The sequence below is a fragment of the Carcharhinus amblyrhynchos genome, chromosome 12, assembly GCF_965287045.1.
Source record: "Carcharhinus amblyrhynchos chromosome 12, sCarAmb.v2.hapA, whole genome shotgun sequence".
In the NCBI taxonomy this organism is placed as follows: domain Eukaryota; kingdom Metazoa; phylum Chordata; class Chondrichthyes; order Carcharhiniformes; family Carcharhinidae; genus Carcharhinus; species Carcharhinus amblyrhynchos.
The window spans coordinates 20,669,709-20,692,793 of NC_137335.1; the positions used below are offsets into that span (position 1 = coordinate 20,669,709).

Below are 23,085 nucleotides of genomic sequence, written 5' to 3' on the forward strand. Positions count from 1 at the left end.
AGTGGCTTTTGCTACCAAATAAACCTGTTGGACTTTAAGCTGGTGTTGTGAGACTTCTGACAATAATTGAATATACAATGGTTTCATATGATTTTTTTTCTCTTTACAGGCAACTAACTCCTGTTTGGAAAAAAATTACCCACCATGTTTCATTGGTTTCAGATTTTCTTCTGCACTTGTGGCTTTAATTTGTAAGACATAAGTCAATTTAATTTGCTCTGCATTCAGAATTACCAATGCTGCTGCACTGAAGTCAGTTATCCTAAATATATATAGTGAACAAATGGAAAAATATGAAAAACTTGCAAAAATTGGTGAAGGTTCTTATAGTGTAGTGTTCAAGAGCCGAAACAAAGATACAGGGCAAATTGTTGCCATTAAAAAATTTGTGGAATCAGAAGATGACCCATTCATAAAGAAGATAGCTGTGAGAGAGATCCGTATGTTAAAGGTATGACTTCAAAGTCTGTTATGTTTTCCATATTTTTAGTAAAAAGTCATCATTGGTGCATTCTTTTCATGTTGTATTTAATTACTGCTATTAATATCATTAGAAAAACTGTAATAGCAGAAAATAATTATCTTCATGTTTTTAATGGAAGCACTTCAGAACACCTTTCTACTATTGCACTTCTTATAATCATATGTTCTTTGGGTTTACACATCATAATTCCCCCATGCAATTTCCAAGTGTTTGTAGTCATTTAAGTCTGACTTCATTACAATGTTGAAATTAATTCTAAGCCACCAGTTTTACTGTCTTATTAATCAAGCTCTTTGGAAGAAACTTAACTCACCAGTTAAAATAAAGGTATTTTGCTGTTTTGATTCAAGGTCCAGTTATAAAAAATGTGAAAATGTTTGAGGTATGGAGTCTGTTAGGGACCAGATCAGAAGCCCCAAGGTATATTATAAAGTTATACCAGACCCCAAATATTTTTATAATAGTTTGTGTCCTGCGTGCTCACGGTCAGGTCACTGACGTCAAGCCAGTGTTCTTCTCTGACCACTGTCTTCTACTGGCGAACTGTAACCCAGAGGAAAACCAAACAGTGGGCAGGGGGTCTTGGAAGTTAAACATAGACTTGTTGACCCCAGAGAACCTCGAGGAACTCAAAAGGGTTTACCAGGATTGGAGAACTGTGAAACCCATCACTGAGTCTCCATCGCTCTGGTGGGAAACAATTAAGGAAAACATCAAAAGGTTCTTCATCCATAAAGGGGTCCAGAAGGCCAGGGAGAGATGCGGGGAAATGTCCCGACTCTAGAAAAACATGCAGAATTAGTCCAATGAGGGTTGATGTCAAGGACGATCTCCAGGAGGTGAAGAGCCAGCGAGCCTCACTGTCTGCCTCGGAGGCTCCAAGGTAACTTCTGATCCAGAGTGTGCTCCGTGGGGCAGAATGAAAGGTGCTTGTGTTTCTTCTTCCAAAAGGCGCGCAGAGGGACTTCTGTGATCAGCAGCCTGAAGGAAGAAGGTGGATCTGTCAAGTAATCGCAGTCTGACATTCTAAGGATCTGCAAATCCTTCTATGCCGGACTGTATGATTTGAAGCCAACAGACAGCATGGCCTCCCAGTTTTTCCTGTTGTCTATCATGGAGGTCTTAAATGACAGCGAGTGGGAGAGCCTGGACAGACCGTTATCTCTGGATGAGCTGACAAAGGCCATTGAGTCCTTTCAGAAGGGTAAAACTCCCGGAAGTGGTGGCTTACTGGTTGAATTTTACTTGACGTTGTAGGACTTGACGGGCCCAGACCTGCTGGAAGTATAAGAGAGTGTGCTTTTGGAAGGCAGCATGTCAGAATCCATAAGGTATCATTACTCTCATCTACAAGCAGAAGGAGGAAAGGGAAGAAATTAGAAATTGGTGACCCATTTTTGTTGAACATGGGTTACAAAATTCTAGCCAAGGTCATTGCCAACCAGGTCAAGTCTGCTCTGGTGTCAGTAATCCATCCTGATCGAACCTGTACTGTACCCGGCAGGAAGATCTCTGATAGCCTTGTGCTACTCAGGAATACGATTGCCTATAGGACAGGCAGGTGGACATCTGTCCCATCAGCCTAGACCAGGAGAAGGCATTTGACAGAATACCACACACCAACATGATGAATGTGCTCTGTGTGTAACCTGGTGTTGTGAGACTTCTTACTGTGTTTACCCCAGTCCAACGCTGGCATCTCTACATCGTTAGCGTTTATTAACAGAGGGTTTGAGTTTAAGAGCTGTGAGGTTATGCTGCGACTATACCGGATGCTGATGAGACCACATTTGGAATATTGTGTTCAGTTCTGGTCACTCATCATAAGAAGGATGTGGAAGCATTGGAGAGAGTGCAGAGGAGATTTACCAGGATGCTGCCTGGTTTGGAGGGTAGATCTTATGAGGAAAGGTTGAGGGAGCTGGTGCTTTTCTTTTTGGAGTGGAGGAAGATGAGAGGCAACTTAATAGAGGTTTATAAGATGATGAGAGGGATTGATAGAGTGGACGTGCAGAGACTATTTCCTCGGGTGGATGACGCTGTTACTAGGGGGCATAACTATAAGGTTCCTGGTAGGAGATATAGGAGGGATGTCCGAGGTAGATTCTTCACTCAGAGAGTGGTTGGGGTGTGGAATTGACTGCCTGCTGTGATGGTGGAGTCGGACACTTTAGGAACTTTCAAGCGGTTATTGGATAGCTACACGAAGCACACCAGAATTATAGGGAGTGGGATAGCTTGATCTTGGGATTGGACATAGCTTGGCACAACACTGAAGGCTAGAGGGCCTGTTTTGTGCTCTAATGTTCTATGTTCAAGATGAGCTTTGGGGAGGGAATCCGCATTCGGATCCGACTGTATAAATAGCACAGTCTCAATCAATGGGTGGGAATCAGATCGTTTTCAGATCAGGTCTGGAGTCAGGCAAGGCTGCCCTCTCTCCTTAGTCTTTTTGTGTGTTGCATTGAACTCTTTGTCGAGGCCATCAGAAAGGACCCAGGCATATTTCAGGCAGTGGAAGCACGTAGGTCAAAGCCTCCCTGTACGTGGATGATGTGGCTGTCTTCTGCTTGGACCTATCGTCTGTTCGCAGGGTCCTCCAGGCTAATTCCTCTGTGAGCAGTTAGAGCTGGCCTCGGGAGCCAAAGTCAACCGGGGCCAGAACAAATCTATGTTCTTTGGGAACTGGGCTGACCGATCGTTTATCCCCTTCACTATCAGGACAGACTACCTTATGGTGCTGGGGATATGGTTTGGAGCAGTGGTGGCTTGTGCCAAAAACTGGGAAAAACGCATTGCCAAAGTAAAGTAGAAATTGGGCTTGTGGGAGCAATGCTCCCTCCCTATCACCGGCAAAAACCTGGTCATCTAGTGTGAGGTAGTGTCTGTTTCATTATATGTAGCGCAGGTCTGGCCTATCCCCAAATCCTGCGCAGTAGCAATTACCCAGGCCATCTTCAAATTTATCTGGCGATGCATAAATCTCTGGAAAAGAGAGGGAAAAATGTTCCCTACACCACCCTCATCCTGATGGCTACCTTTGTGTGCAGCTGCATCAAGCTGTCTGTAGATCCTTGGTATGCTAACACCAAGTGCTACTACTTTTGAGGTTCTACCTGTCCAAAGTGTTGCGGAGGATTGGTCTAGCCATGCTGCCACGGAATGCTCCAAGTTTTGGACCATACTGCAGCATCTGTCCTTCGTAGAAAAAGTTTTCCAGAAACACACCTTTGACCACATGGCAATCAAGCAGTGGTCAGCATGTAATGTCCTTGACGCCCTGAGGGAAATGGCGATGTGGATCCTTTCGATGGTTCCCTAAGCAGACTGTCAGTGTCATCTGGCAGAATGCCTCATCACCAGAACTTTCAAACAAGCACCCAGACCTGGCTTGGCTGGTGGTGAGAAGGGCACTACTCATCAAATCCTTCATGCACGCTCGAGGTCTCAACACCATCGCACACTGCCCTTGAAGTGACTGCAGGGGTGATGAGATGGTTGCACACTTCCTTGTGGAATGTTCCATTGCAAAGAAGGTTTGGAGTGAGATGCAGTGGTATTTATTGAGATTCATCTCAAGCAGCTCAGTGATGCAGGATTCTGTGCTCTATGGGCTGTTTCCAGGGACGCACACCGAGACAAATATCAATTGCTGCTGGAGGGTCATTAACTCATTGAAGGGGGCTCTTTGGTCCACCTGAAACTTAATGATCTTCCAGTGCAAAGATTTGTCCTTGATCAAGTGTTGCAAACTGGCACATTCCAAGGTCCAGGACTACATGTTGAGGGACACTCTCAAGCTTGGGGCAGCTGCCACAAAGACACAATGTGGAAAGGCCACCATTTAAAGCCTTTCAACCAAAGCGAACCAAGGGGCCAGTAACTGTAAAAAAATCCTTGGACTGCGTAACTGTGTGCCAATCTGTAAAAACAGCACACAGTGAAATGTGACGAATGTATATAGTTTGTTAAAGAACTAAACTGTAGTGAATGTAATATCTCGGAACTGAGCACAAGTATTGTAAATATGACTGTGTTTTGCATTGTTTGTAATTATTGGAAATGTTGTTTCTGCAATGGTTTACTTCAGAGTATTTATGAATAAAGTATATTTTTGAAATCAAAAAAGACCAATGCTTTATTCAAATTTACAACAACAAGAACCATCCCGAGGTACTTCACCTGAAAATTAAAAACACATGACACCAATTTAATTGCATTTAGAATTGGTTACTTCATAAGAGTTTCTACATTCTAATTTGAATGCTGAATGTTGTAAATATGTATTGCATCAGAAATATTTTAAATATTGTTGCTGGCTTCAATATGAATGTAAATGCTACTTTCACTTCGTAGTTTGGGTATTTTCCTATTTCCTAAATGAAAGCACAACCAGGGCTGAAGGAAACACAGAACTCACGCCTTAAGCACTTAATAATAGTTTCACTGATTTCCGTCATTTATGTACATTAGTTACGCATATTTAAGAACCTGCAATCTGCGAATCATTTTAATTGTTAATGTGACGTGTACAGTATAAAACGCATTAAAAGTAGAAAATACAATGCTGGTCTCAGATTTTTTTTAAGTGTTTCAAAAGTGGGAATAAAACGCCTCGAAATGACTGTTTCCTGCTGCATCTGAAAATCCATCCCAAACTTTGAATGCCTGTAAATAACTACAGGAAGCTCGTACAGAATGCTCTGCAACCTTGGGGCAAGGGCAATTTTATGGGTGGAGATACAAATGGGCGGAGAATTGCTTGACAAGCCATAAATGTTTGAGGGCATTTAGGCGTAACGTGATATTGTGCGCAATTCGCACAAAATTTCGCAGTCTTTTGGCAGATTTTGCTTGTGCCCTGATTGCAACAGAAACTTGATGACTAATACAGATAAATAGTTAAAATGATGACTACTGAAGAGGCCTTGCTTACATGGTTAAATGTAAACGTAAATGCCGGTATAAATATTTAAACGTCGATTCTTCTTTCTATGCACGGCTCTGAGTTCTGTAGCTGCTCGCTATTGTGTAAACTAAAACACTTCGATTACCGTGCTACTCCATAATTTGAATCTGAATGTTGAAACACAGAAAGAAGATAAACAGCCAACGTAAACTACGAAGTGAGAATTGTACACGTCACTGTAAACCCAGCCCACAGGAAACATCTCATTTACATACCTATAATATTCTACAAGGAACTTTGTAAAAGAAAAGCAATAGAAGTTCAGGTGGTGACAATAGATTTCACAGATTAAATATTTCATTTAGGTTTCCTCATTGTGTATTTTTTTCTGGATGTTGGTTCTTGTGGCTCAGTACAATGTTAAAGAGGTATGTTGTTGCTTGGGTATCAGGAGCTGTAATTAGTTATTAGTATGCTCTGGTTTCTCTTCAGATCGTATAAATCTTTCGCCTTTTACTAAAGATTTCCGTGGAGAGGAACACTCAGAGTTTGAAATAATTTTTTGTGGCCCTACTTTGGTGGGGCTGTCTTATACTTTAAAGAAAGAATTTATTTATTGTGTTTCAATGGTTGAAAGTTGTCTGATCTTGCTGCAACTGGCACTGAGTGCAGTTTTGATCACTGCACTTGTGCAAGGATATTTTAGTTTTGGAGGGAGTGCAGAGGAGGTTTGCTAGGCTGATACGGGGGTTGAGCTATGAGGAGAGGCTGAATAAACTAGGCTTGTACTCGTTAGAGTTTAGAATGATGAGGGGAGATCTCATTGAGATGTACATGATGATGAATGGGATGGATAGGGTAGAGGTGGAGAGGTTCTTCCCGCGCAGAAAGGACAGCAGGACTAGAGGGCACAGCCTCAAGATAAGGGGGGGCAGTTTAGAATGGCGCTGAGGAGGAACTTCTTCACTGAAAGGGTGGTGAATCTCTGGAATTCTCTGCCCGTTGAAGTGGTGGAGGCTGCCTCGCTAAATATATTTAAGACGTGGGTAGATAGGTTTTTGGTAGGCAAGGGGATTAAGGGTTATGGGGAGAAGGCGGGAAAGTAGAACTGAGCCACTTCAGATCAGCCATGATCTTATTGAATGGCGGGGCAGGCTCGAAGGGCTAGGTGGCCTACTCCTGCTCCTATTTCTTATGTTCTTAGAGTTTGCTGTTTGGCAAGCTTAAGAGTTTGTTTCTGTTGGGGACCATCTGAAAATGCGTGGATCGTTTTGAACAGGCACACCTGGATGAAGTTCATTAAAATTTCTTGTGACTTTGACAACAATTTGAAATGTTTTGTAACGTGTTTTCAGATTTTGTGCGAATAGTTTTGCAAAAGAAAACTGGGCAACTACTGTATGGACGCAGTCTGAGCACCCTCTCTCACCCCCCCAACACACAAGCAAACCTGACTCAGTCCCCACACTCCCACACTCACATTCTATCCATTTACCATAGATACTTGATGTCTCCTTGCCTGTTAAAAATCTTTACATTTCAATGAGACCTGGATTGGTAGGTAGGATCTCAAATAATGATGGTACAGGGAAGAAATAGAGAATCTGGTGAACTGGTGTGATGACAATAATCCCTCCCTCAATGTCAACAAAATTGCCAATGGTGGCACTGCACTTAGCACTGCTGCCTCACAGTACCTGGCTTCAATTCCTTGCTTGGATTATTGTCTGTGTGGAGAGTTTGAACGCTATTCCCGTGTCTGCATGAGTTTCCTCCGGGTGCTCCGGTTTCCTCCCATGGTCTAAACATGTGTGGGTTAGGTGGATTGGCTATGCTAAATTGATCCTCAGTGTCAGGGGGACTAGCTAGGGAAAATGCATGGGTTTATGGGGATATGGTCTGGGTGGGATTGTGGTCGATGCAGACTCGATGGGCCGAATGGCCTCCTTCTGCATTGCAGTATTCTATGAGAATGAAGGAGATAGTCATCGACTTCAGGGCATGCCCTCATCTACATCTATGGGGCTGAAATGGTCGAGAGCTACAAGTTTTTAGGTGTCCAGATCACCAACAATTCGTCCTAGTCCCTCCAGGCAGACTCTATAGGTAAGAAAGCCGACTAACGCCTTTACTTTTTCAGGAGACTAAGGAAGTTTGGCATGTCTGCTACAACACTTGCGAACTTCAACAGATGCACAATAGAAAGCATTCTTCCTGGTTGCATCACGGCTTGGTATGGCTCCTGCTGTCACATGTACTAATATACAGTGAAAAGTATTATCTCTTGTGAGCTATACAGAAAGTATTCTGTTCACAGAGAAGGAACAGAGAGAGTGCATAATGGCATTATGTAGTGTTACAATCATAGTTAGGGTGTAGAGAAAAATCAACTTAATGCAAATTCAAAAGTCTGATGGCAGCAGGAAAGAAACTGTTCTTGAGCCAACTGGTATGTGACCTCAGACTTTTGTATCTTTTTCCCGATGGAAGAAGGTGGAAGACCGTACGTCTGGGATTTGTGGGGTCCTTAATTATGCTGGCTGCTTTGCTGAGGCAGCAGGAAGTGTAGACAGAGTCAATGGGTGGAAGGCTGGTTTGCGTGATGGTTTGGGTAGTTTCTTGTGGTCATGGGCAGAGCAGGAGCCATACCAAGCTATGGTATAACCAGAAAGAGTCCTTTCTATGGTCCATCTGTAAAAGTTATCAAAAGTAAAAGTTGGTGAGAGTCGAAACTAACATACCAAATTTCCTTAGTCTTCTGAGAAAGTAGAGGCGTTGGTGGGCTTTCTTAACTATAGTGTCGACACTGGGGGAGCCAAGACAGGTTATTGATGACCTGGACACCCAAAACTGTTCGACCATTTCTACTTTATCCCTGTTGATGTAGCCAGGGGCATCTTCTCCATATGCTTCCTGATGTCGATGACAATCTCCTTCGTTTTGTTGACATTGAGGGAGAGATTATTGTTGTCATACCAGTTAGATTTCTGCTGAATTCTCTGCTCCAGACAGTTATGATTTTTCCATCATTGAATACACTTAAAGCTGGGATAGACAGATTTTTGGTCTCCCAGGTAATCAAGGGATATGGGGAATGGCAAGAAGTGGAGTTGTAGCCCAAAATCAGCCATAATTGTATTGAATGGCAGGGGAAGCTTGAAGGCACAAATTAATTCTGGTCTCCAGAATGCCTGGATCCGATACTGTTCGTCTGCTGCTGCAACAGTTCCACAGCAGATGCCATCTCTCTGGTCTTGCATTCAACCCTGAAACACCTAGATAACAAAGACACCTATATCAGACTCCTATTTTTTGACTACAGCTCAGCCTTCAACATCATTATTCCATTGAAACTCATCTCCAAGCTCTATGGCCTGGGACTTGGTTCCTCCCTTTGCAACTGCACCTTGACCTTCCTTACCCATGGACCGCAATCAGTAAGGATAGGCAACAACACCTCCTCCATGATCATCCTAAACACTGATGTTCCACAAGGCTGTGTTCTCAGTCCCTTACTATACTCCTTATACACGAATGGCCAAATTCTCCTCTAACTTGATTTTTAAGTTTGCTGAATGACACCACCGTTGTCGGATCTTAAACAATGACGAGATGGAGTACAGGAAAGAGATAGAGAATCTTATGAACTCGTGCAATGACAATAATCTCTTCCTCAATGTCAATAAAACAAAGGAGATAGTCATCGACTTCAGGAAGAGTAGTGCCCCGTCTACATAAATGGAAAGAAAGTAGAAATGGTTGACAGCTTCAAGTTTTTAGGTGTCCAGATCACCAGAAACCTATCCTGGTCCCTCCATGCTGACACTATAGTTAACCTCACCAATGCCTGTACTTTCTCAGAAGACTAAGGAAATTTGCATGTCCACGATGACTCTCGTCAACTTTTACAGAAATGCTATAAAAACCATTCTTTCTGGCTGTGCTGCAGCTTGATACGGTTCTGTCCAAGACCTCAAGAAACTACAAAGGATCCCACCTATTGATACTGTCTACACTTCCTGCTGCCTTGGAAAAGGAGACAACATAATTAAGGACCCCATGCACCCCGGACAGACTCTGCCACTTTTTTCCGTCAGGAAAAAGATATAAAAGTCTGAGGACATGTACCAATCGAATCAAGAACAGTTTCTTCCCTCTTGCCATCAGCACTAAGTTGATCTTTCTCTACACCCTAGCTATGACTGTAACACTACATGCTGCACTTTTCCTTTCCTTCTCTATGTTTGGATAGCATGCAAGAAACAATACTTTTCACTGTACACTAATACATGTGACAATAATAAATCAAGTCAAATCAAATCAAAAGGTGCATTTGGTCTACTCCTGCTCCTATTTCTAGTGTTCATGTGTTCAGGTTGATAACCTGTATTCAGAACTGGTGACCAGTTTTGAAATCCTTCCATCTATATAATAAGATGATGGATATGCTGCCAATCAGATCCATAATGCTTCATGTGGTGCATGATCTGCCATCCTTACCTGATCTGGCCTACTTAACAACGTGGTTGATTCTTAATTTTCTCTGAAATGACCTAGCTCAGTTCAATGGCAACTAGCGATGGGCATTGAATGCTGGCCCAGCCAGTGATGCCCACATCCCATAATCAAATAAAAATGTTGCTGATGGCTGAAGAGAACACTCCACGAGAGGCAAGTTCTGCCATATGTGCAGCATATTAAGTAGTTATCAGGTGTCTTTGTTGTTTTTGGTGTTGATGCCTGTTGCCATGCTGTTTTAGCCATGGATCCAACCCAGAGCACCTTGCACCAGTTGACCAGGTTCTTAACCACGGTGATGAGTGAGTATTGCTTCCATATGCCCAATCTTTATAATACTCCAGAAACATGCTCTTTCCAGTTTAAGCACATGGTCCAGCCTCTCTGAAATATAATCTGACTTGATGGTAAAGGTGACAAAGGGTCAATTAGCCCAGTTCACAAAGAACGTGATCTTGCTCTTGTCCCAATTCATTGAATTATTGGAGTGAAACACAAGGTCATCAGATCATGAACTTGGTGAAAGACATTCTTTAGTTTGCCCAAAACCTGCTCATTTTCCAGTGCAAAGAATCGTCCTTGACTGAGTGTGGTAGACTGGTGATAGTCCATCCCACTGTCCAGATTCTTGATGGAAACAGTAAATGATGCTAAGCTGCATGATGTCTTTTGCAAACCTGAAGTCAGAGAGTTGGTCAGATATTTTTGTTCAAGACCAGATAGATTCTGGTTCTCAGGTTTTTCCTGTTTGAGCCCTGACAATTCAGTCAAATCCACTGACATCAAGCTTGTGTTCTTCTCTGACCACTGCCTGCTATTGGTTTGCTGTCCCTATAGGAAGGATGATGTGGAGATGCCTGCATCAGACTGGGGTAAACACTGTAAGAAGTCTCACAACCTCTGAAAGCTAGTGGCATTTGTCATCTATAGGAAGACCAGAGGCTTGGCAGGTGAATATGGAAACTGGACATGAAACTGTTGAAGACAGAAAATATCAAGAAAGATTTTAAAGTTTGGAGAACCATGAAACTTGCCTTTGGGTCCCTTTCGCACAGTGATCGAGCCAAACATCAAGAGGCTTTTCATCTTCAAAGATGAAAACTGAGTCAGAAAGTGAGAGAAGGGAAAAATGACCCAACTCCAGAAGAGCCTGCAGAATCTACTCCTACTGTATTTGATTGGGTTGATGTCATGGAGAGCTTCCAAGAGATGAAGAGCCATTTGGCCTTGCTCTTTGCTATGGAGACCTCCAAGACCATCTTCTAGTCCAGCATTTGCACTGTGAAACAAAATGAGATATGCTTCTGTTTCTTCTTCCAAAAGGTACGAGCAAAGAGTTGAGTGGTCAGCAGCCTGAAGGAAGATGACAGCTTGGTAATGTCATTGCAACCTGTCTCACTAAGTATCAGCAAATCTCATTGACAGCACAGCCTCCTGGTCCTTCCTATCTTCTATCACAGAGGTTTTAGTTGACCAGATTGTCCTAGCCTACTGGAAGTGTACAAGAATATGCTTCTGGCTGGCAGTATTGTCAGAATTCATGAAAAAAATATTAGGAGGGAGAAAAGGGAGAAATCAGATATTGATGATGCATTTCATGCTTAATGTGGACTATATATTTCTGTCCAAGGTCATAATTAATCACATCAAGTCCTCTCTGGAGTTGGAAATGCAACATAATCAGACCTGTACTGTGCAAGATCTGCGATAGACTGTGCTACTCAGAGAAAAAAATCACCTATGTGCTGTCAGGACCTTTGGACTGCAGAAAATCACATGTCTGCATGACGAATGTGCTCTTCAAAATGGTGTTTGGGTGTTTGCAGGGACACATATTAACATCAACCGCTGCCGGAAGTCCATTAATTTTGTGAAGGACGCTCTTTAATTTCAGTTTAATGAACTGTCGACAACTGAATGTTTCAGACTTTCACATTCAAAGGTCCAGTGTGCTGGTGGACGCACAAAGCTTAGGTAACTTTGATGATTAGGGCAATCACTTTCACCTCATCTCTGAAATTTTGTTCTTTTGTTTGTGTTTGGTCCAAAACCATATTGAGGTCAGGAGTCAAGTGATCCTGCAGAACCCAAGATTTTCAGACCCCTGAATTAGCTTTAGTTCTTTAGCACAACATAAACATTACCACTTACTAGGACATACCTAGTCCTTTATGCCAACTGGATATGGCTGACTTTACCACAGGGATAGCAGTTTGAATGGTTGGTAGCTACCATGGCAACAAAAACATCTAAATTTGACTCTGAGATTATGAACAGTGGTTGCTGTGGCCTGGATCTTACTAAAACTGAGTAGACTGCTTCTGTGGCCCTTGAAATTTGTAACTATCTCTTCCAGCCATTTCCATATCTGTGGCCTCATCACAAATCTCCTTCCATGTCAATTTATTTGCTCAAAAGCTGGGCCTGGATTTTATTGTTCTTTAGGTTCCCTATGAATGTGCCTCTAAGGTTCATTTTAAGTTCATGTTGTACCCACCGTGGCGAGGAGTTTTTTTAATTCAAGATTTAAATCTGTAACAGTCTTACTTGGCAACTGCTTCCTTTAAAGGAATTCAACTCTCAGTGCCATAATATGAGTCCAGAATTTAATTAATTTCAACATATTCCATTGAACAGGGGTTTCGGATAACATTGATTGAAAACAACATGAAAAGCATCAGTCCTGACAAACTGAGGAAAACATTTACTTAGGGTGCGATTCTACCATCTTGCTACGTCTAGTGATTAGCATTGTGAGCTGAGAAAATAGCATGACATGCTCAAAAACCAATTTGCGCATGGCTCAAAATGATTTGCTATCTTCCTGGCCCCTTTTGAAACTTATTAGCATGAGTTTAAATGGATCTCAATATCATTAGTGAGTTCAGCACACATGTTTCCCCCCTCATGGTTGCTTCCCATCTCTCTGATGTGACATCACGCTGTCACAAATCATTTCTGCTCTTTTGAAGTGTGGGTCCGGTGTAGCAGCAGCGAAGAAGAGTGAGGAAATGAGTACCACTGAGCACCAACCTCCAGTGTGCAGTGGGGGTCTCAGCCACTGTCATGGTGTGGGATATGGTGAGGTGCTTGTATGGGTGCGGGGGTTTGGGGAAGGTTTGTGTCAGTTTGGGGGTCCTCAATTCAGGCTTGGTGCTAGTGTTGCGTGCGTCTCCCCTGGCTGCTGAACTGGCGCCCAAGGGATTGGATATGAGGCTGAGTCCCAACCCCACTAATGTCACACTGGTTACCCTGCCATCTGTCTGCTGGACAGGCTTTACGATTTATTGTGGACATTCCATCCCAGGTCTCACAAACAGTGACAAAAACCAGGTGGGGCAGCTGCTGCTTCAATTAAGGGAGCTTGACAGGTATTAACATGACTCCTCACACTGTGTGAATTTTGCAGTGCTCCCTACAATGGCCACCCGTTGCATGAAGGCTACAAGGGTGCTTCTTCATCATCTGTCTCAACTGTGAGCCATAGGAGCCAATAGAGCTGGTGGTTATTCTCATGGCTGCTGTGGCTGAGGGAGACAGTCGTCCGCAAGGCCAGCCCAAGCCAGAAGCTGCAGCAGGAGGACAGGGGGCTGCTGGTCAGGGCCAGGATGCAGCTGCCTATCAGCCTGAGGGGAGGTGGGATGGGAGAGGGCAGAGGTCAATGGAGATGGAGACCCAAGGTTTGCAGGACCCGCATGTCCTTTAATGAGCTGCCGGGTGCCATGTGCCATCACAGACTCTGGCTCAGTAGGGAAACCTCATGGGGCAGTTGGATACCCACTCGCTTCAGCAGTGAAGGTCATGGTGGCCCTCAACTTCTACTCCATTGGGTCCTTTCAGGCCTCCAGCAGAGAGCTCTGCAGCATCTCCCAGTCCTCTGCACACAAATGTATCCATGAGATGATGGATGCCCTATACATCTGGACAGGCGACTATATCCACTTTGACAGGAGCCTAGCTGCAGGCTTCACTGCAATCAGTGGGATGCCTGATTTGCAGGGTGCTATTAATGGAACACACATTGCTTTGCAGGCCCCATTCGACCAAGGGGTGCCCTTTATCAATCGGAAGGGATTCCAGTCCCTTAATAGTCAGATAGTCTGTGACCATCTGGCTAACATCATGCTCTTTTGAAGTGTGGCTCTGGTGTAGCAGCAGCGAAGGAGAGTGAGGAAATGAGTACCACTGAGCACCAACCTCCAGTGTGCAGTGGGGGTCTCAGCCACTGTCATGGTGTGGGACATGCAGATGTGTGCGCTGGACCCAGGGAGCATATGTGACACTTACATGTTGTGGAGCTTGGACATCCCTGGATTCTTCAAGTGCCACCCCAGTCTGCTGAGATGGCTCGTGGAGACAAGGGCTACTCTCTGAGTCATGGCTGGTAATGCCAGTGTGGAGGCCCGAAACTGATGTGAGGAACCATTATAATGAAGCCTATGCTGTCACCTAGTCCATCATTGAGTAGTGCATTGGGCTCCTGCAGATGTGGTTCCACTGCCACTGCTCCGATGGTGCCTTCCAGCACAGTCCCCGCAGGTCTCCCACAACATGATAGTCTGCTGTGCACTCTACAACCTGGTACAGCAGCAGGAAAACATACTGGAAGAGGAGGAGAACCAGGCAGATGCTTCTGAGGAAGAGGCAGACAATGAGGATGTGGAGGACGAGGTCGAAGAGGAGCCAGGGGATGGAGGACAAGTGGCGGCAGCAAGGGTCCAACAGGGCACGACAGTGAGGGAGGCCCTCATAGCAGCAAGGTTCACAAACCTTGGGGGTTTCACAAACCTGGGGTCCAGCAACTCCAAATCCCACCCACCATCGCCCCCCAATCTTTGTCCACACTTCCTGCCATGGGTTCCTTGACAGCACACCAGGTGTTGGGCCTGGGTTGGCCACGTTAGCAAATTCCTTGTCCATGCTGGAGGGTGATAATGACTCACTACTTGACATGCTGTGATGCTGTCCTGCTGCAACCCAAGTCTGACTCCTACCTGTTCTCTATTCACTTTAGTGCCCGGGCCATGCCTGAGTGAGGACTGGGGGCACCATTGAGTGGACCAATGCCCTTGGGGTGAAGGGGAGGGGGTTTGGTGGTGGTGGGCCTCTCTCATACAGAATAACACTGAATGTCTATGGGTAGGGGCACGGTATGGACATCCCGGTAGGAAGCGGATCACAGACAAATTAGTCACAGCTGTGGGTGCAATAACATTTATTGTTGAATTTGTAAATCGACAATTACCAAACTATTGCATGCCTTCACCCTTGCCCTTTGGTGACCCTACACTTTTAATCCTAAACTGTCTAGGCAGCCCCCTAGGGACATTTTCTTTTATATTTTCAAGTTTATGCACAGTACATGATTAGAGTTGCAATGATCTGGAATGCAATGCCTGAACGGGTAGTAAAGTAGATCCAATAACAACTTGTATTTATGTAACACCTTTCATGTAGTAAAACATCTCAAGTCTCTTTACAAGAGCATTAGCAAACAGAATTTGACACTAAACCAAATAAAGAGATATTAGGACAGTCAAAAGCTTGGTCAAAATAGTAGGTTTTAAGGATTTTTTTTTTATTCATTCATGGCAGGCTATTATTTATTGCCCATTCCTAGTTGCCTTTGAGAAGGTGGTGGTGAACTGCCTTCTTGAATCGCTGCAGTCCATGTGCTATAGCTTGATCCACAATGCTGTTAGGAGGGAATTCCAGGATTTTGACCCAGCAACAGTAAAAGAATGGCGATATGTTTCAAAGTCAGGATGGTGAGTGGCTTGGAAGGGAACTTGCAGGTGGTGGTCTCCCCATTTATCTGCTGCCCTTGTCCTTCTAGATGGAAGTGGTCATGTGTTTGGAAGATGCTGTATAAGAATCTTTGGTGAATTGCTGCAGTGCTTCTTCTAGATAGTACACACTGCTGCTACTGAACATCAGTGGTGGAGGGAGTGGATGTTTCTAGATATGGTGCCAATCAAGTGGGCTGCTTTGTCCTGGATGGTGTCATCCTTCTTATGTATTGTTGGAACTGCACCCATCCAGGCAAATGGGGAGTATTCCATCACACTCCTGACTTGTGCCTTCATAGATGATGCATAGGCTTTGGGGAGTCAGGAGGTGAGTTACTTGCTGCAGTATTCCTAGTCTCTGACCTATTCTTGTAGCCACTGTGTTAATGTGGTGAGTCCAGTTGAGATTCTGATCAATGGTAAGCCTAAAGATGTTACAGTGGGGGATTCAGTGATGGTAACACCACTGAATGTCAAAGATGGTGATTAGAATGTCTCTTATTGGTGATGGTCATTGCCTGGCATTTGTGTGGTGCAAATGTTACTTGCCACTCGTCAGCCCAAGCCTGGATATTGTCCAGATCTTGTTGTATTTGAACATGGACTGCTTCAGTGTCTGAGGAGTCATTAATGGTGCTGAACATTGTGCAATCATCGGTGAACATTCCCACTTCTGACCTTCTGATGGAGGGTAGGTCATTGATGAAAAGCTGAAGATTGTTGGGTCTAGGACACTACCCTGAGGGGCTCCTGCAGAAATATCCTGGAGCTGAGATGACTGACCCTCCACAACCACAACCACCTTTCTACGTACCAGGTATGACTCCAACTAGCGTAGTGTTTGCGCCCTGATACTCATTGATTGCAGTTTTGTTAGGGCTCCTTGATGCCACACTCAGTCGAATATGGCCTTGATGTCAAGGGCTATCACTCTCACCTTACCTATGGAATTCAGCTCTTTCATTTATGTTTGAACTAAGGCTGTAATGAGGTCAGGAGCTGAGTGACCCTGGCAAAAGCCAAACTGGGTGTCACTGAGCAGGTTATTGCTCAGCAGGTAGTGCTTGATAGTATTGTCGATGACCCCTTCTATCACTTTACTGATGATTGAGAATGGACTGATTGATGATAATTGGCTGGTTTGGATTTGTCCTTCTTCTTGTGTACAGGACATACCTGGGCAATTTTCCAAATTATTGGGTAGATGCCAGTGTTGTAACTGTACTGGAAGAGTTTGGTTAGGGGAATGGCAAATTCTGGAGCACAAATCTTCAGTAGTATTGCTGGAATGTTATCAGGGTCCATTGCTTTTGCAGTATTCAGTGCCTGAAACTGCTTTTTGATATTATGTGGAGTGAATTGAATTGGCTGGAGACTGACATCAGAGATGCTATGGATCATTGGAGGAGGCCGAGATGGATCATTCAGTTGGCACTTCTGGCTGAAGATTGCTGTGAGTACTTCAGCATTATCTTTTGCAGTCTTGTGCTGGGCTCCTCCTCATTGAGGATGTGGATATTTGTGGAGCCTTCTCCACTAGTGAGTTGTTTAATTGCCCACCACCATTGGGATTGCTCAGCTCTGTATATCACTTGCTGTTTTTGCTGTTTGGCATGCAAGTAGTCCTGTTTGGTAGCTTCACCAGGTTGACACCTCATTTTTAGGTATACCTGGTGCTGTTCCTGGCATGCCCCCTCCACTCTCCATTGAACCAGGGTTGATCCCCTGGCTTGATGGTAATGATTGAGGGGAGGATATGTCAGGCCATGATGTTGCAGATTGTGTTGGATTACAGTTCCTATTGATGGCCAACTGCACCTCATGGATGTCCAGTCTTGAGTTGCTAGATTGGTTTGAAGTCTGCCCCATTTACCACATGATAATGCCTCACAATACGATTGGGGTTATTCTCAATGTGAAGGCGGAACTTCTTCTCCACAAGGACTGTGCGATGGTCAGTCTTACCATACTGTCATGGACAGATGCATCTGCAGTCGGCAGATTGGTAAAGATGAGGTCAGCAGAAAAAAACTGTCCTTGACCGAGTGTTGCAGACTGGCACATTCCAAGGTCCAGGACTACGTGCTGAGGACGCGCTGAAGCTTGGGGCAGCTGCCGCAAAGGCACAATGGGGAAAGGCCATACTATAAGGCCTTTTAACGGAGGCAGACCGAGGGCCCGGGACCTGCAGAATACCCTCGACCTGCGTAACTGAGTGCCAATCTGAGCAATAACGGCACACAGTAATTTATTGAGGCATGTATATAGCTTTAAGTATTGAAATGTAATGACTGTAATTTGTATAAAAGTGTAAAAATGTTTTGATTCTGCACTGTTTGCAATTCAAAGCCATGTAGAGTTGCAATAGTTATTTGAGATTTTTATGAATAAAGTATATTTCTGGAAAAAAAATTGGTAAGGATGAGGTCAAGTATAGTTTTTCCTCTTGTTGGTTCCTTCACCACCTGCTGCAGACCCAGTCTAGCAGTTATATCCTTTAGGACCCGACCAGCTTGATCAGTAGTGCTGCTGCTGAGCCATTCTTGGTAGTGGACATTGAAATCCCTCATCCAGAGGACATGTCATGCCTTTATCACTCTCAGTATTTTGTCTAAGTGTTGCTCAACATGGAGGAGTACTGATGCATCAACTGAAGGAGGATGGTACGTGGTAACAGGTTTCCTTGCCCATATTTGCCTTGAAACCATGTGACTTCATGGCATCTGGGATCGATGTTAAGGACTCCCAGGGCAACTCCCTTATGACTGTATACCAATATGCCGCCACCACCTCTGCTGGATCTATCCTACTGGTAGGACAGGACGTAGGTGAACATGTGGCTAATAGTGACCACAACTCTGTCTACTTTAGGATACTAATGGAAAAAGATAAGTGCTGTCCTAAGGGGAGGGTGCTAAATTGGGGAAAGGCTAGATACAGCCGGATTAGGCAGGAGCTTAGGGATACAGACTGGGATAGGCTGTTGGAGGGCAAGTCCACGTTAGGTATGTGGGAGTCTTTCAAGGGAAAACTGAAGTGGGTGCAGGAAAGGCATGTGCCGGTTAAGAGGAAGGATGGGAAAGGTAAGATTAGAGAGCCATGGATTACTAGAGATATTGAGGACCTGGTCAAGAAGAAACGAGAGGTGTATGTTAGGTCTAAGCAACTGGGAACGGAGAGAGCGTTGGAGGAGTACAGAGAGAGAGTAGGAGGGATCTCAAAAGGGGAGTTAGGAAGGCAAAAAGGGGGCATGAAATGGCTTTGGCAGGTAGGATTAAGGAAGATCCAAAGGCGTTTTACTCCTATGTTAGGAACAAAAGGGTGGCTAGGGGAAAAATCGGTGTCCTCAGGGACAGGGGAGGGGAATTGTGCTTAGAGTCCGAGGGAATGGGGGAGATCCTGAATGAATACTTTGCGTTGGTGTTCACGAAGGAGAGGGGCTTGATGTCTGGTACGGTCTTCGAGGGAGCTTTAGACCAACTGGAGAAACTATCGATTACGAGGGAAGAAGTGTTAGGGCTTTTAAGTAGCATTAATACTGATAAATCTCCAGGGCCCAATGGTATTTATCCTAGGCTGCTTAGGGAGGCGAGAGATGACATTGCTGGGCCTCTGACGCAAATGTTTGTCTCTTCTTTGGACACAGGTGAGATCCCAGAGGACTGGAGGATAGCGAACGTGGTACTGTTTTTTAAAAAGGGTAGGAGGGATAACTCGGGTGACTATAGGCCGGTCAGTTTGACGTCAGTGGTAGGCAAGTTGATGGAGAGGACTCTTAGGGATAGGATGTATGAGCACTCAGAGCGTTGCGATCTGATTAAGGATACGCAGCATGGCTTTGTAAAGGGGAAGTCTTGCCTTACGAATCTGGTAGAATTTTTTGAGGAGGTGACAAAAATGGTTGACGAAGGACGAGCTGTTGATGTCGTCTATATGGATTTCAGTAAGGTGTTTGACAAAGTCCCTCATGGTAGGTTGGTAGAAAAGATTAAGGCTCATGGGATACAAGGCCAGGTATCTACATGGGTTGAGAACTGGCTTGCTAAGAGGAGACAGAGAGTAGTAGTGGAGGAGTCCTTTTCTAGCTGGAGGTCTGTCACTAGTGGTGTGCCGCAGGGCTCAGTACTGGGACCTCTTCTTTTTGTAGTATATATAAATGACTTGGAAGAGGGAGTAAGTGGTGTGATCAGCAAATTTGCAGATGACACTAAGATGGCTGGATTGGCGGGCAGTGAGGAGCAGTGTCTGGCAATACAACGGGATATTGATAGGCTGGTATATTGGGCAGATATATGGCAAATGGAGTTTAATCCGGATAAATGTGAGGTGATGCATTTTGGCTGGAATAATGTAGGGGGGAGTTATATGATAAAGGGTAAGCCTATAAAGAGTATAGGAATGCAGCGAGACCTGGGGGTGCAAGTGCACAAGTCTTTGAAGGTGGCAGTACAAGTGGAGAAGGTTGTGAAGAAAGCCTACGGTATGTTAGCCTTTATAGGAAGGGGTATAGAATATAAGAGCCGGAGTCTAATGTTGCAGTTGTATAGAACGTTGGTTAGGCCGCATTTAAAGTACTGTGTCCAGTTCTGGTCGCCTTACTACCGGAAGGACGTGGAGACTCTGGAGAGAGTGCAGAGGAGGTTTACCAGGATGTTGCCTAGTATGGAAGGACTGGGTTACGAGGAAAGATTGAGCAAACTGGGGCTGTTTTCCCTTGAAAGATGGCGACTGAGGGGGGATCTAATAGAGGTATATAAGATTATGAAGGATATAGATAGAGTAAACAGAGGTAAGCTATTTCCTATGTTAGAGACACACAGTACGAGGGGCCACAGGCTTAAGGTGAGGGGGGAGAGGTATAACAAAGATATTAGAGGGAGGTTTTACACACAAAGGGTAGTGGGGGTATGGAATGCTCTGCCAAGTAAGGTGGTGGAGGCAGGCACGCTGGAGTTGTTTAAGAGTAACTTAGACAGGCACATGAGTGGGTTGGAGATGGGAGGATATAGGAGATTGTTTTAAATAAGGTTCATTAGCATTGGGACATCCCTGGTAATGTAAAAGGATGTGATATGATAATAATGTTTTTCTCTTTTAATTCACAGGTTTTAAGTCGGTCTGCCTTGTTGTACAATGAGGGGCATACATGCGGTGGGTCGTACCTGGGCTGCTCTTGAATGTTCAAATGTGGCCTAGTGCTTCATGTCGTTAGTGTGTGCTTAAACTGGACCAGATGCTGGGCAACATGACAGCTCAGTGACTATCACTGTTTGCTGTGCAGACACATGAATTTGGGCCAGTGTCTGTGGGAGTTTGCGCATTCTCCCCATGCTTGTGTGGGTTTTCTCTGGGTGCTCTGGTTTCCTCCCACACTCCAAAGATGTGCTATTAGGCTGATTGGAGGTAATAAATTGTCCCTAAATTAGTTTCCCTCAATGTGGAATGCCATAAACAATAGATAAGGGTCATGCGTGGAGGGGGGGACTGGTAATGTTAAAATGGCAGCGCGAGCTCGTTGGGCCGAAGGGCCTGTTTCCCGGGCAGTTTTTGTTCTTTGTTTTGTTCTTTGTATCCAGGGATGGTAATGGTGGTAACTGAGTATTATCTAAGAGGTATGATTCCGTGAGAATGATTTTGTCAGGCTGTTGTTTGACTACTCTGAGATAGTTCTCCCAATTTTAGCAGTAGCCCCCAGATGTTAGTAAGGAGGACTTTGCAGGTTTGACAGGGCTGTTTGTTTTCTGGTGCCTAGGTCAATGCCAAGTGGTTCGTCCGGTTTCACTTCTTTGTTGGGACTTTGTAGTGATTTATTACAATTGAATGACTTGCTAGGCCACTTCTGAAAGCAGCTGAGAGTCAACCACATCTTCAAGGTGAGAATAAGAGATACAAAACAATTTAGGGTTTAAGCAGTTGGATGCATCACCATCTATGGCAATGAATATTGACAATATGTAAGAGGCCAGATTTGGAGAAGCACAGAAATCATAAAGGCTGTAGGTTTCAGAGAAAGGTAGGATGAGAATAGATCAAGTCGCACTCTGAGATACTTCAAAACAATTGTGATACATTTGTCAACAGGGTTTTTTTTAAATTGGGATGGCGCAAGACCTTGAGCCAATATAGGCCAGTGAGCAAAGGTTAATGGTTGATTGGGTCTTGGTATGTGTTTCAGGCAGAAGATTTTGGATGAGTTCCAGTTTATGGTGAAAGATGGCAACCTGACCAAAATAGCATTTGAATAGTCAAATCTAGAGATAACAAAGGCATTTCATCAGCAGATGAGTTAAAGCAGAGCACAAAATCTGTAAACAGTTCAGCTCAGTTTCAAACAGTTGTCAGGGGGATGGATATAGTTTATAGCTATGGAAGAGAGCTTGTGGCTCAGTTGAAAGGGAATTGGATGTATACTTGGAAAGGAAAAACTTGCAGGGGAAAGAATGGATCTAGCTGGATAGCTCTTTCAAAGAGATGGCACATGTATGATGGACCGAAAGGTCCCTTTCTCTGCTAAGTGTACTGTAATTCAATATGCAGAGTACAATAAAACTTAAAACTGCATAAGCAATTCCCACGCAAATTTTCAATGTTAAATCTGTCTACATTTACTTTTCATGTTTGTTGTTGCCTATAAAGCCTGGATGACCCGAGATTTTGCCACTTTAGCAGAATTAGGGTATGGTCTTAAAAAACAGGAAATGCTGGAAGTGCTCAGTCTGACCTGCTCAGCATTTCCAGAATTTTCTGTTCATATTTAAGACATTTGGCATTATTTTGCTTTTGTAGTGAATGCACTTTTGCAGCATGATGTTCTCAAAGCCCTGAGATATTAACTTGGTTAGAAAAGGTCTGCATGTAGGCTTTGCTTTTGAAAAAATGTACCTTATTTGGAAAATTCCTGAAAGAATATTGGAACCATTTCAAAATGGCCACCACAGGAAGTGTGATGATATTCAACTTTTCTACGTAGAACAAGCTGCATTCTGAGGTACTTCAATACAATTCTGATACATTTAATATTCACCATATATACTTAATGTGGACCATAAGGCACGTTTTCCCTCCTTTATCTAGTGGTTTGCACGTTGTGTCCTTGTAAACATGATCCATTTTCGAACTCCAGACGAAGTGAAAAATACTCATTGATTGAAACTGTACTACTGATGTTTGTGTAGATCAATTGGATCCAATTGCAGATTCCATCCCCAAACCCGATTTTGGAGAGCACATCCATCACAAAGATGTATGATATTCTGTGAGGTGGAAACAGGCTGATCAACTATATGGCATTGAGGAGAATGGTGGCTGGCTTCGTCATTCAAGGACCTTTTGGGACCTACCTAAGATGCGCACTTTGCAATTTTGTAGGGGCAGCTGCTTTAACT

General features: G+C 44.1%; 1 protein-coding gene and 1 non-coding gene across 3 annotated transcripts in view; both read left to right on the forward strand.

The window, feature by feature from the left end:
• The first annotated feature begins 283 nt into the window (after positions 1-283).
• LOC145350558 (cyclin-dependent kinase-like 4) overlaps positions 284-23,085 on the forward strand; it is a 55,625-nt gene continuing 32,823 nt past the window's right edge. For both annotated transcript variants that reach the window (XM_080199759.1, XM_080199758.1), the window contains exon 1: positions 284-451. In XM_080199759.1, coding sequence (XP_080055885.1) covers positions 284-451 — 168 coding nt within the window. The remainder of the gene's footprint in view (positions 452-23,085) is intronic.
• LOC145351231 (U5 spliceosomal RNA) lies at positions 5,866-5,979 on the forward strand. Its single transcript, XR_013888352.1, has one exon. It is a non-coding gene; the product is annotated as a U5 spliceosomal RNA (small nuclear RNA).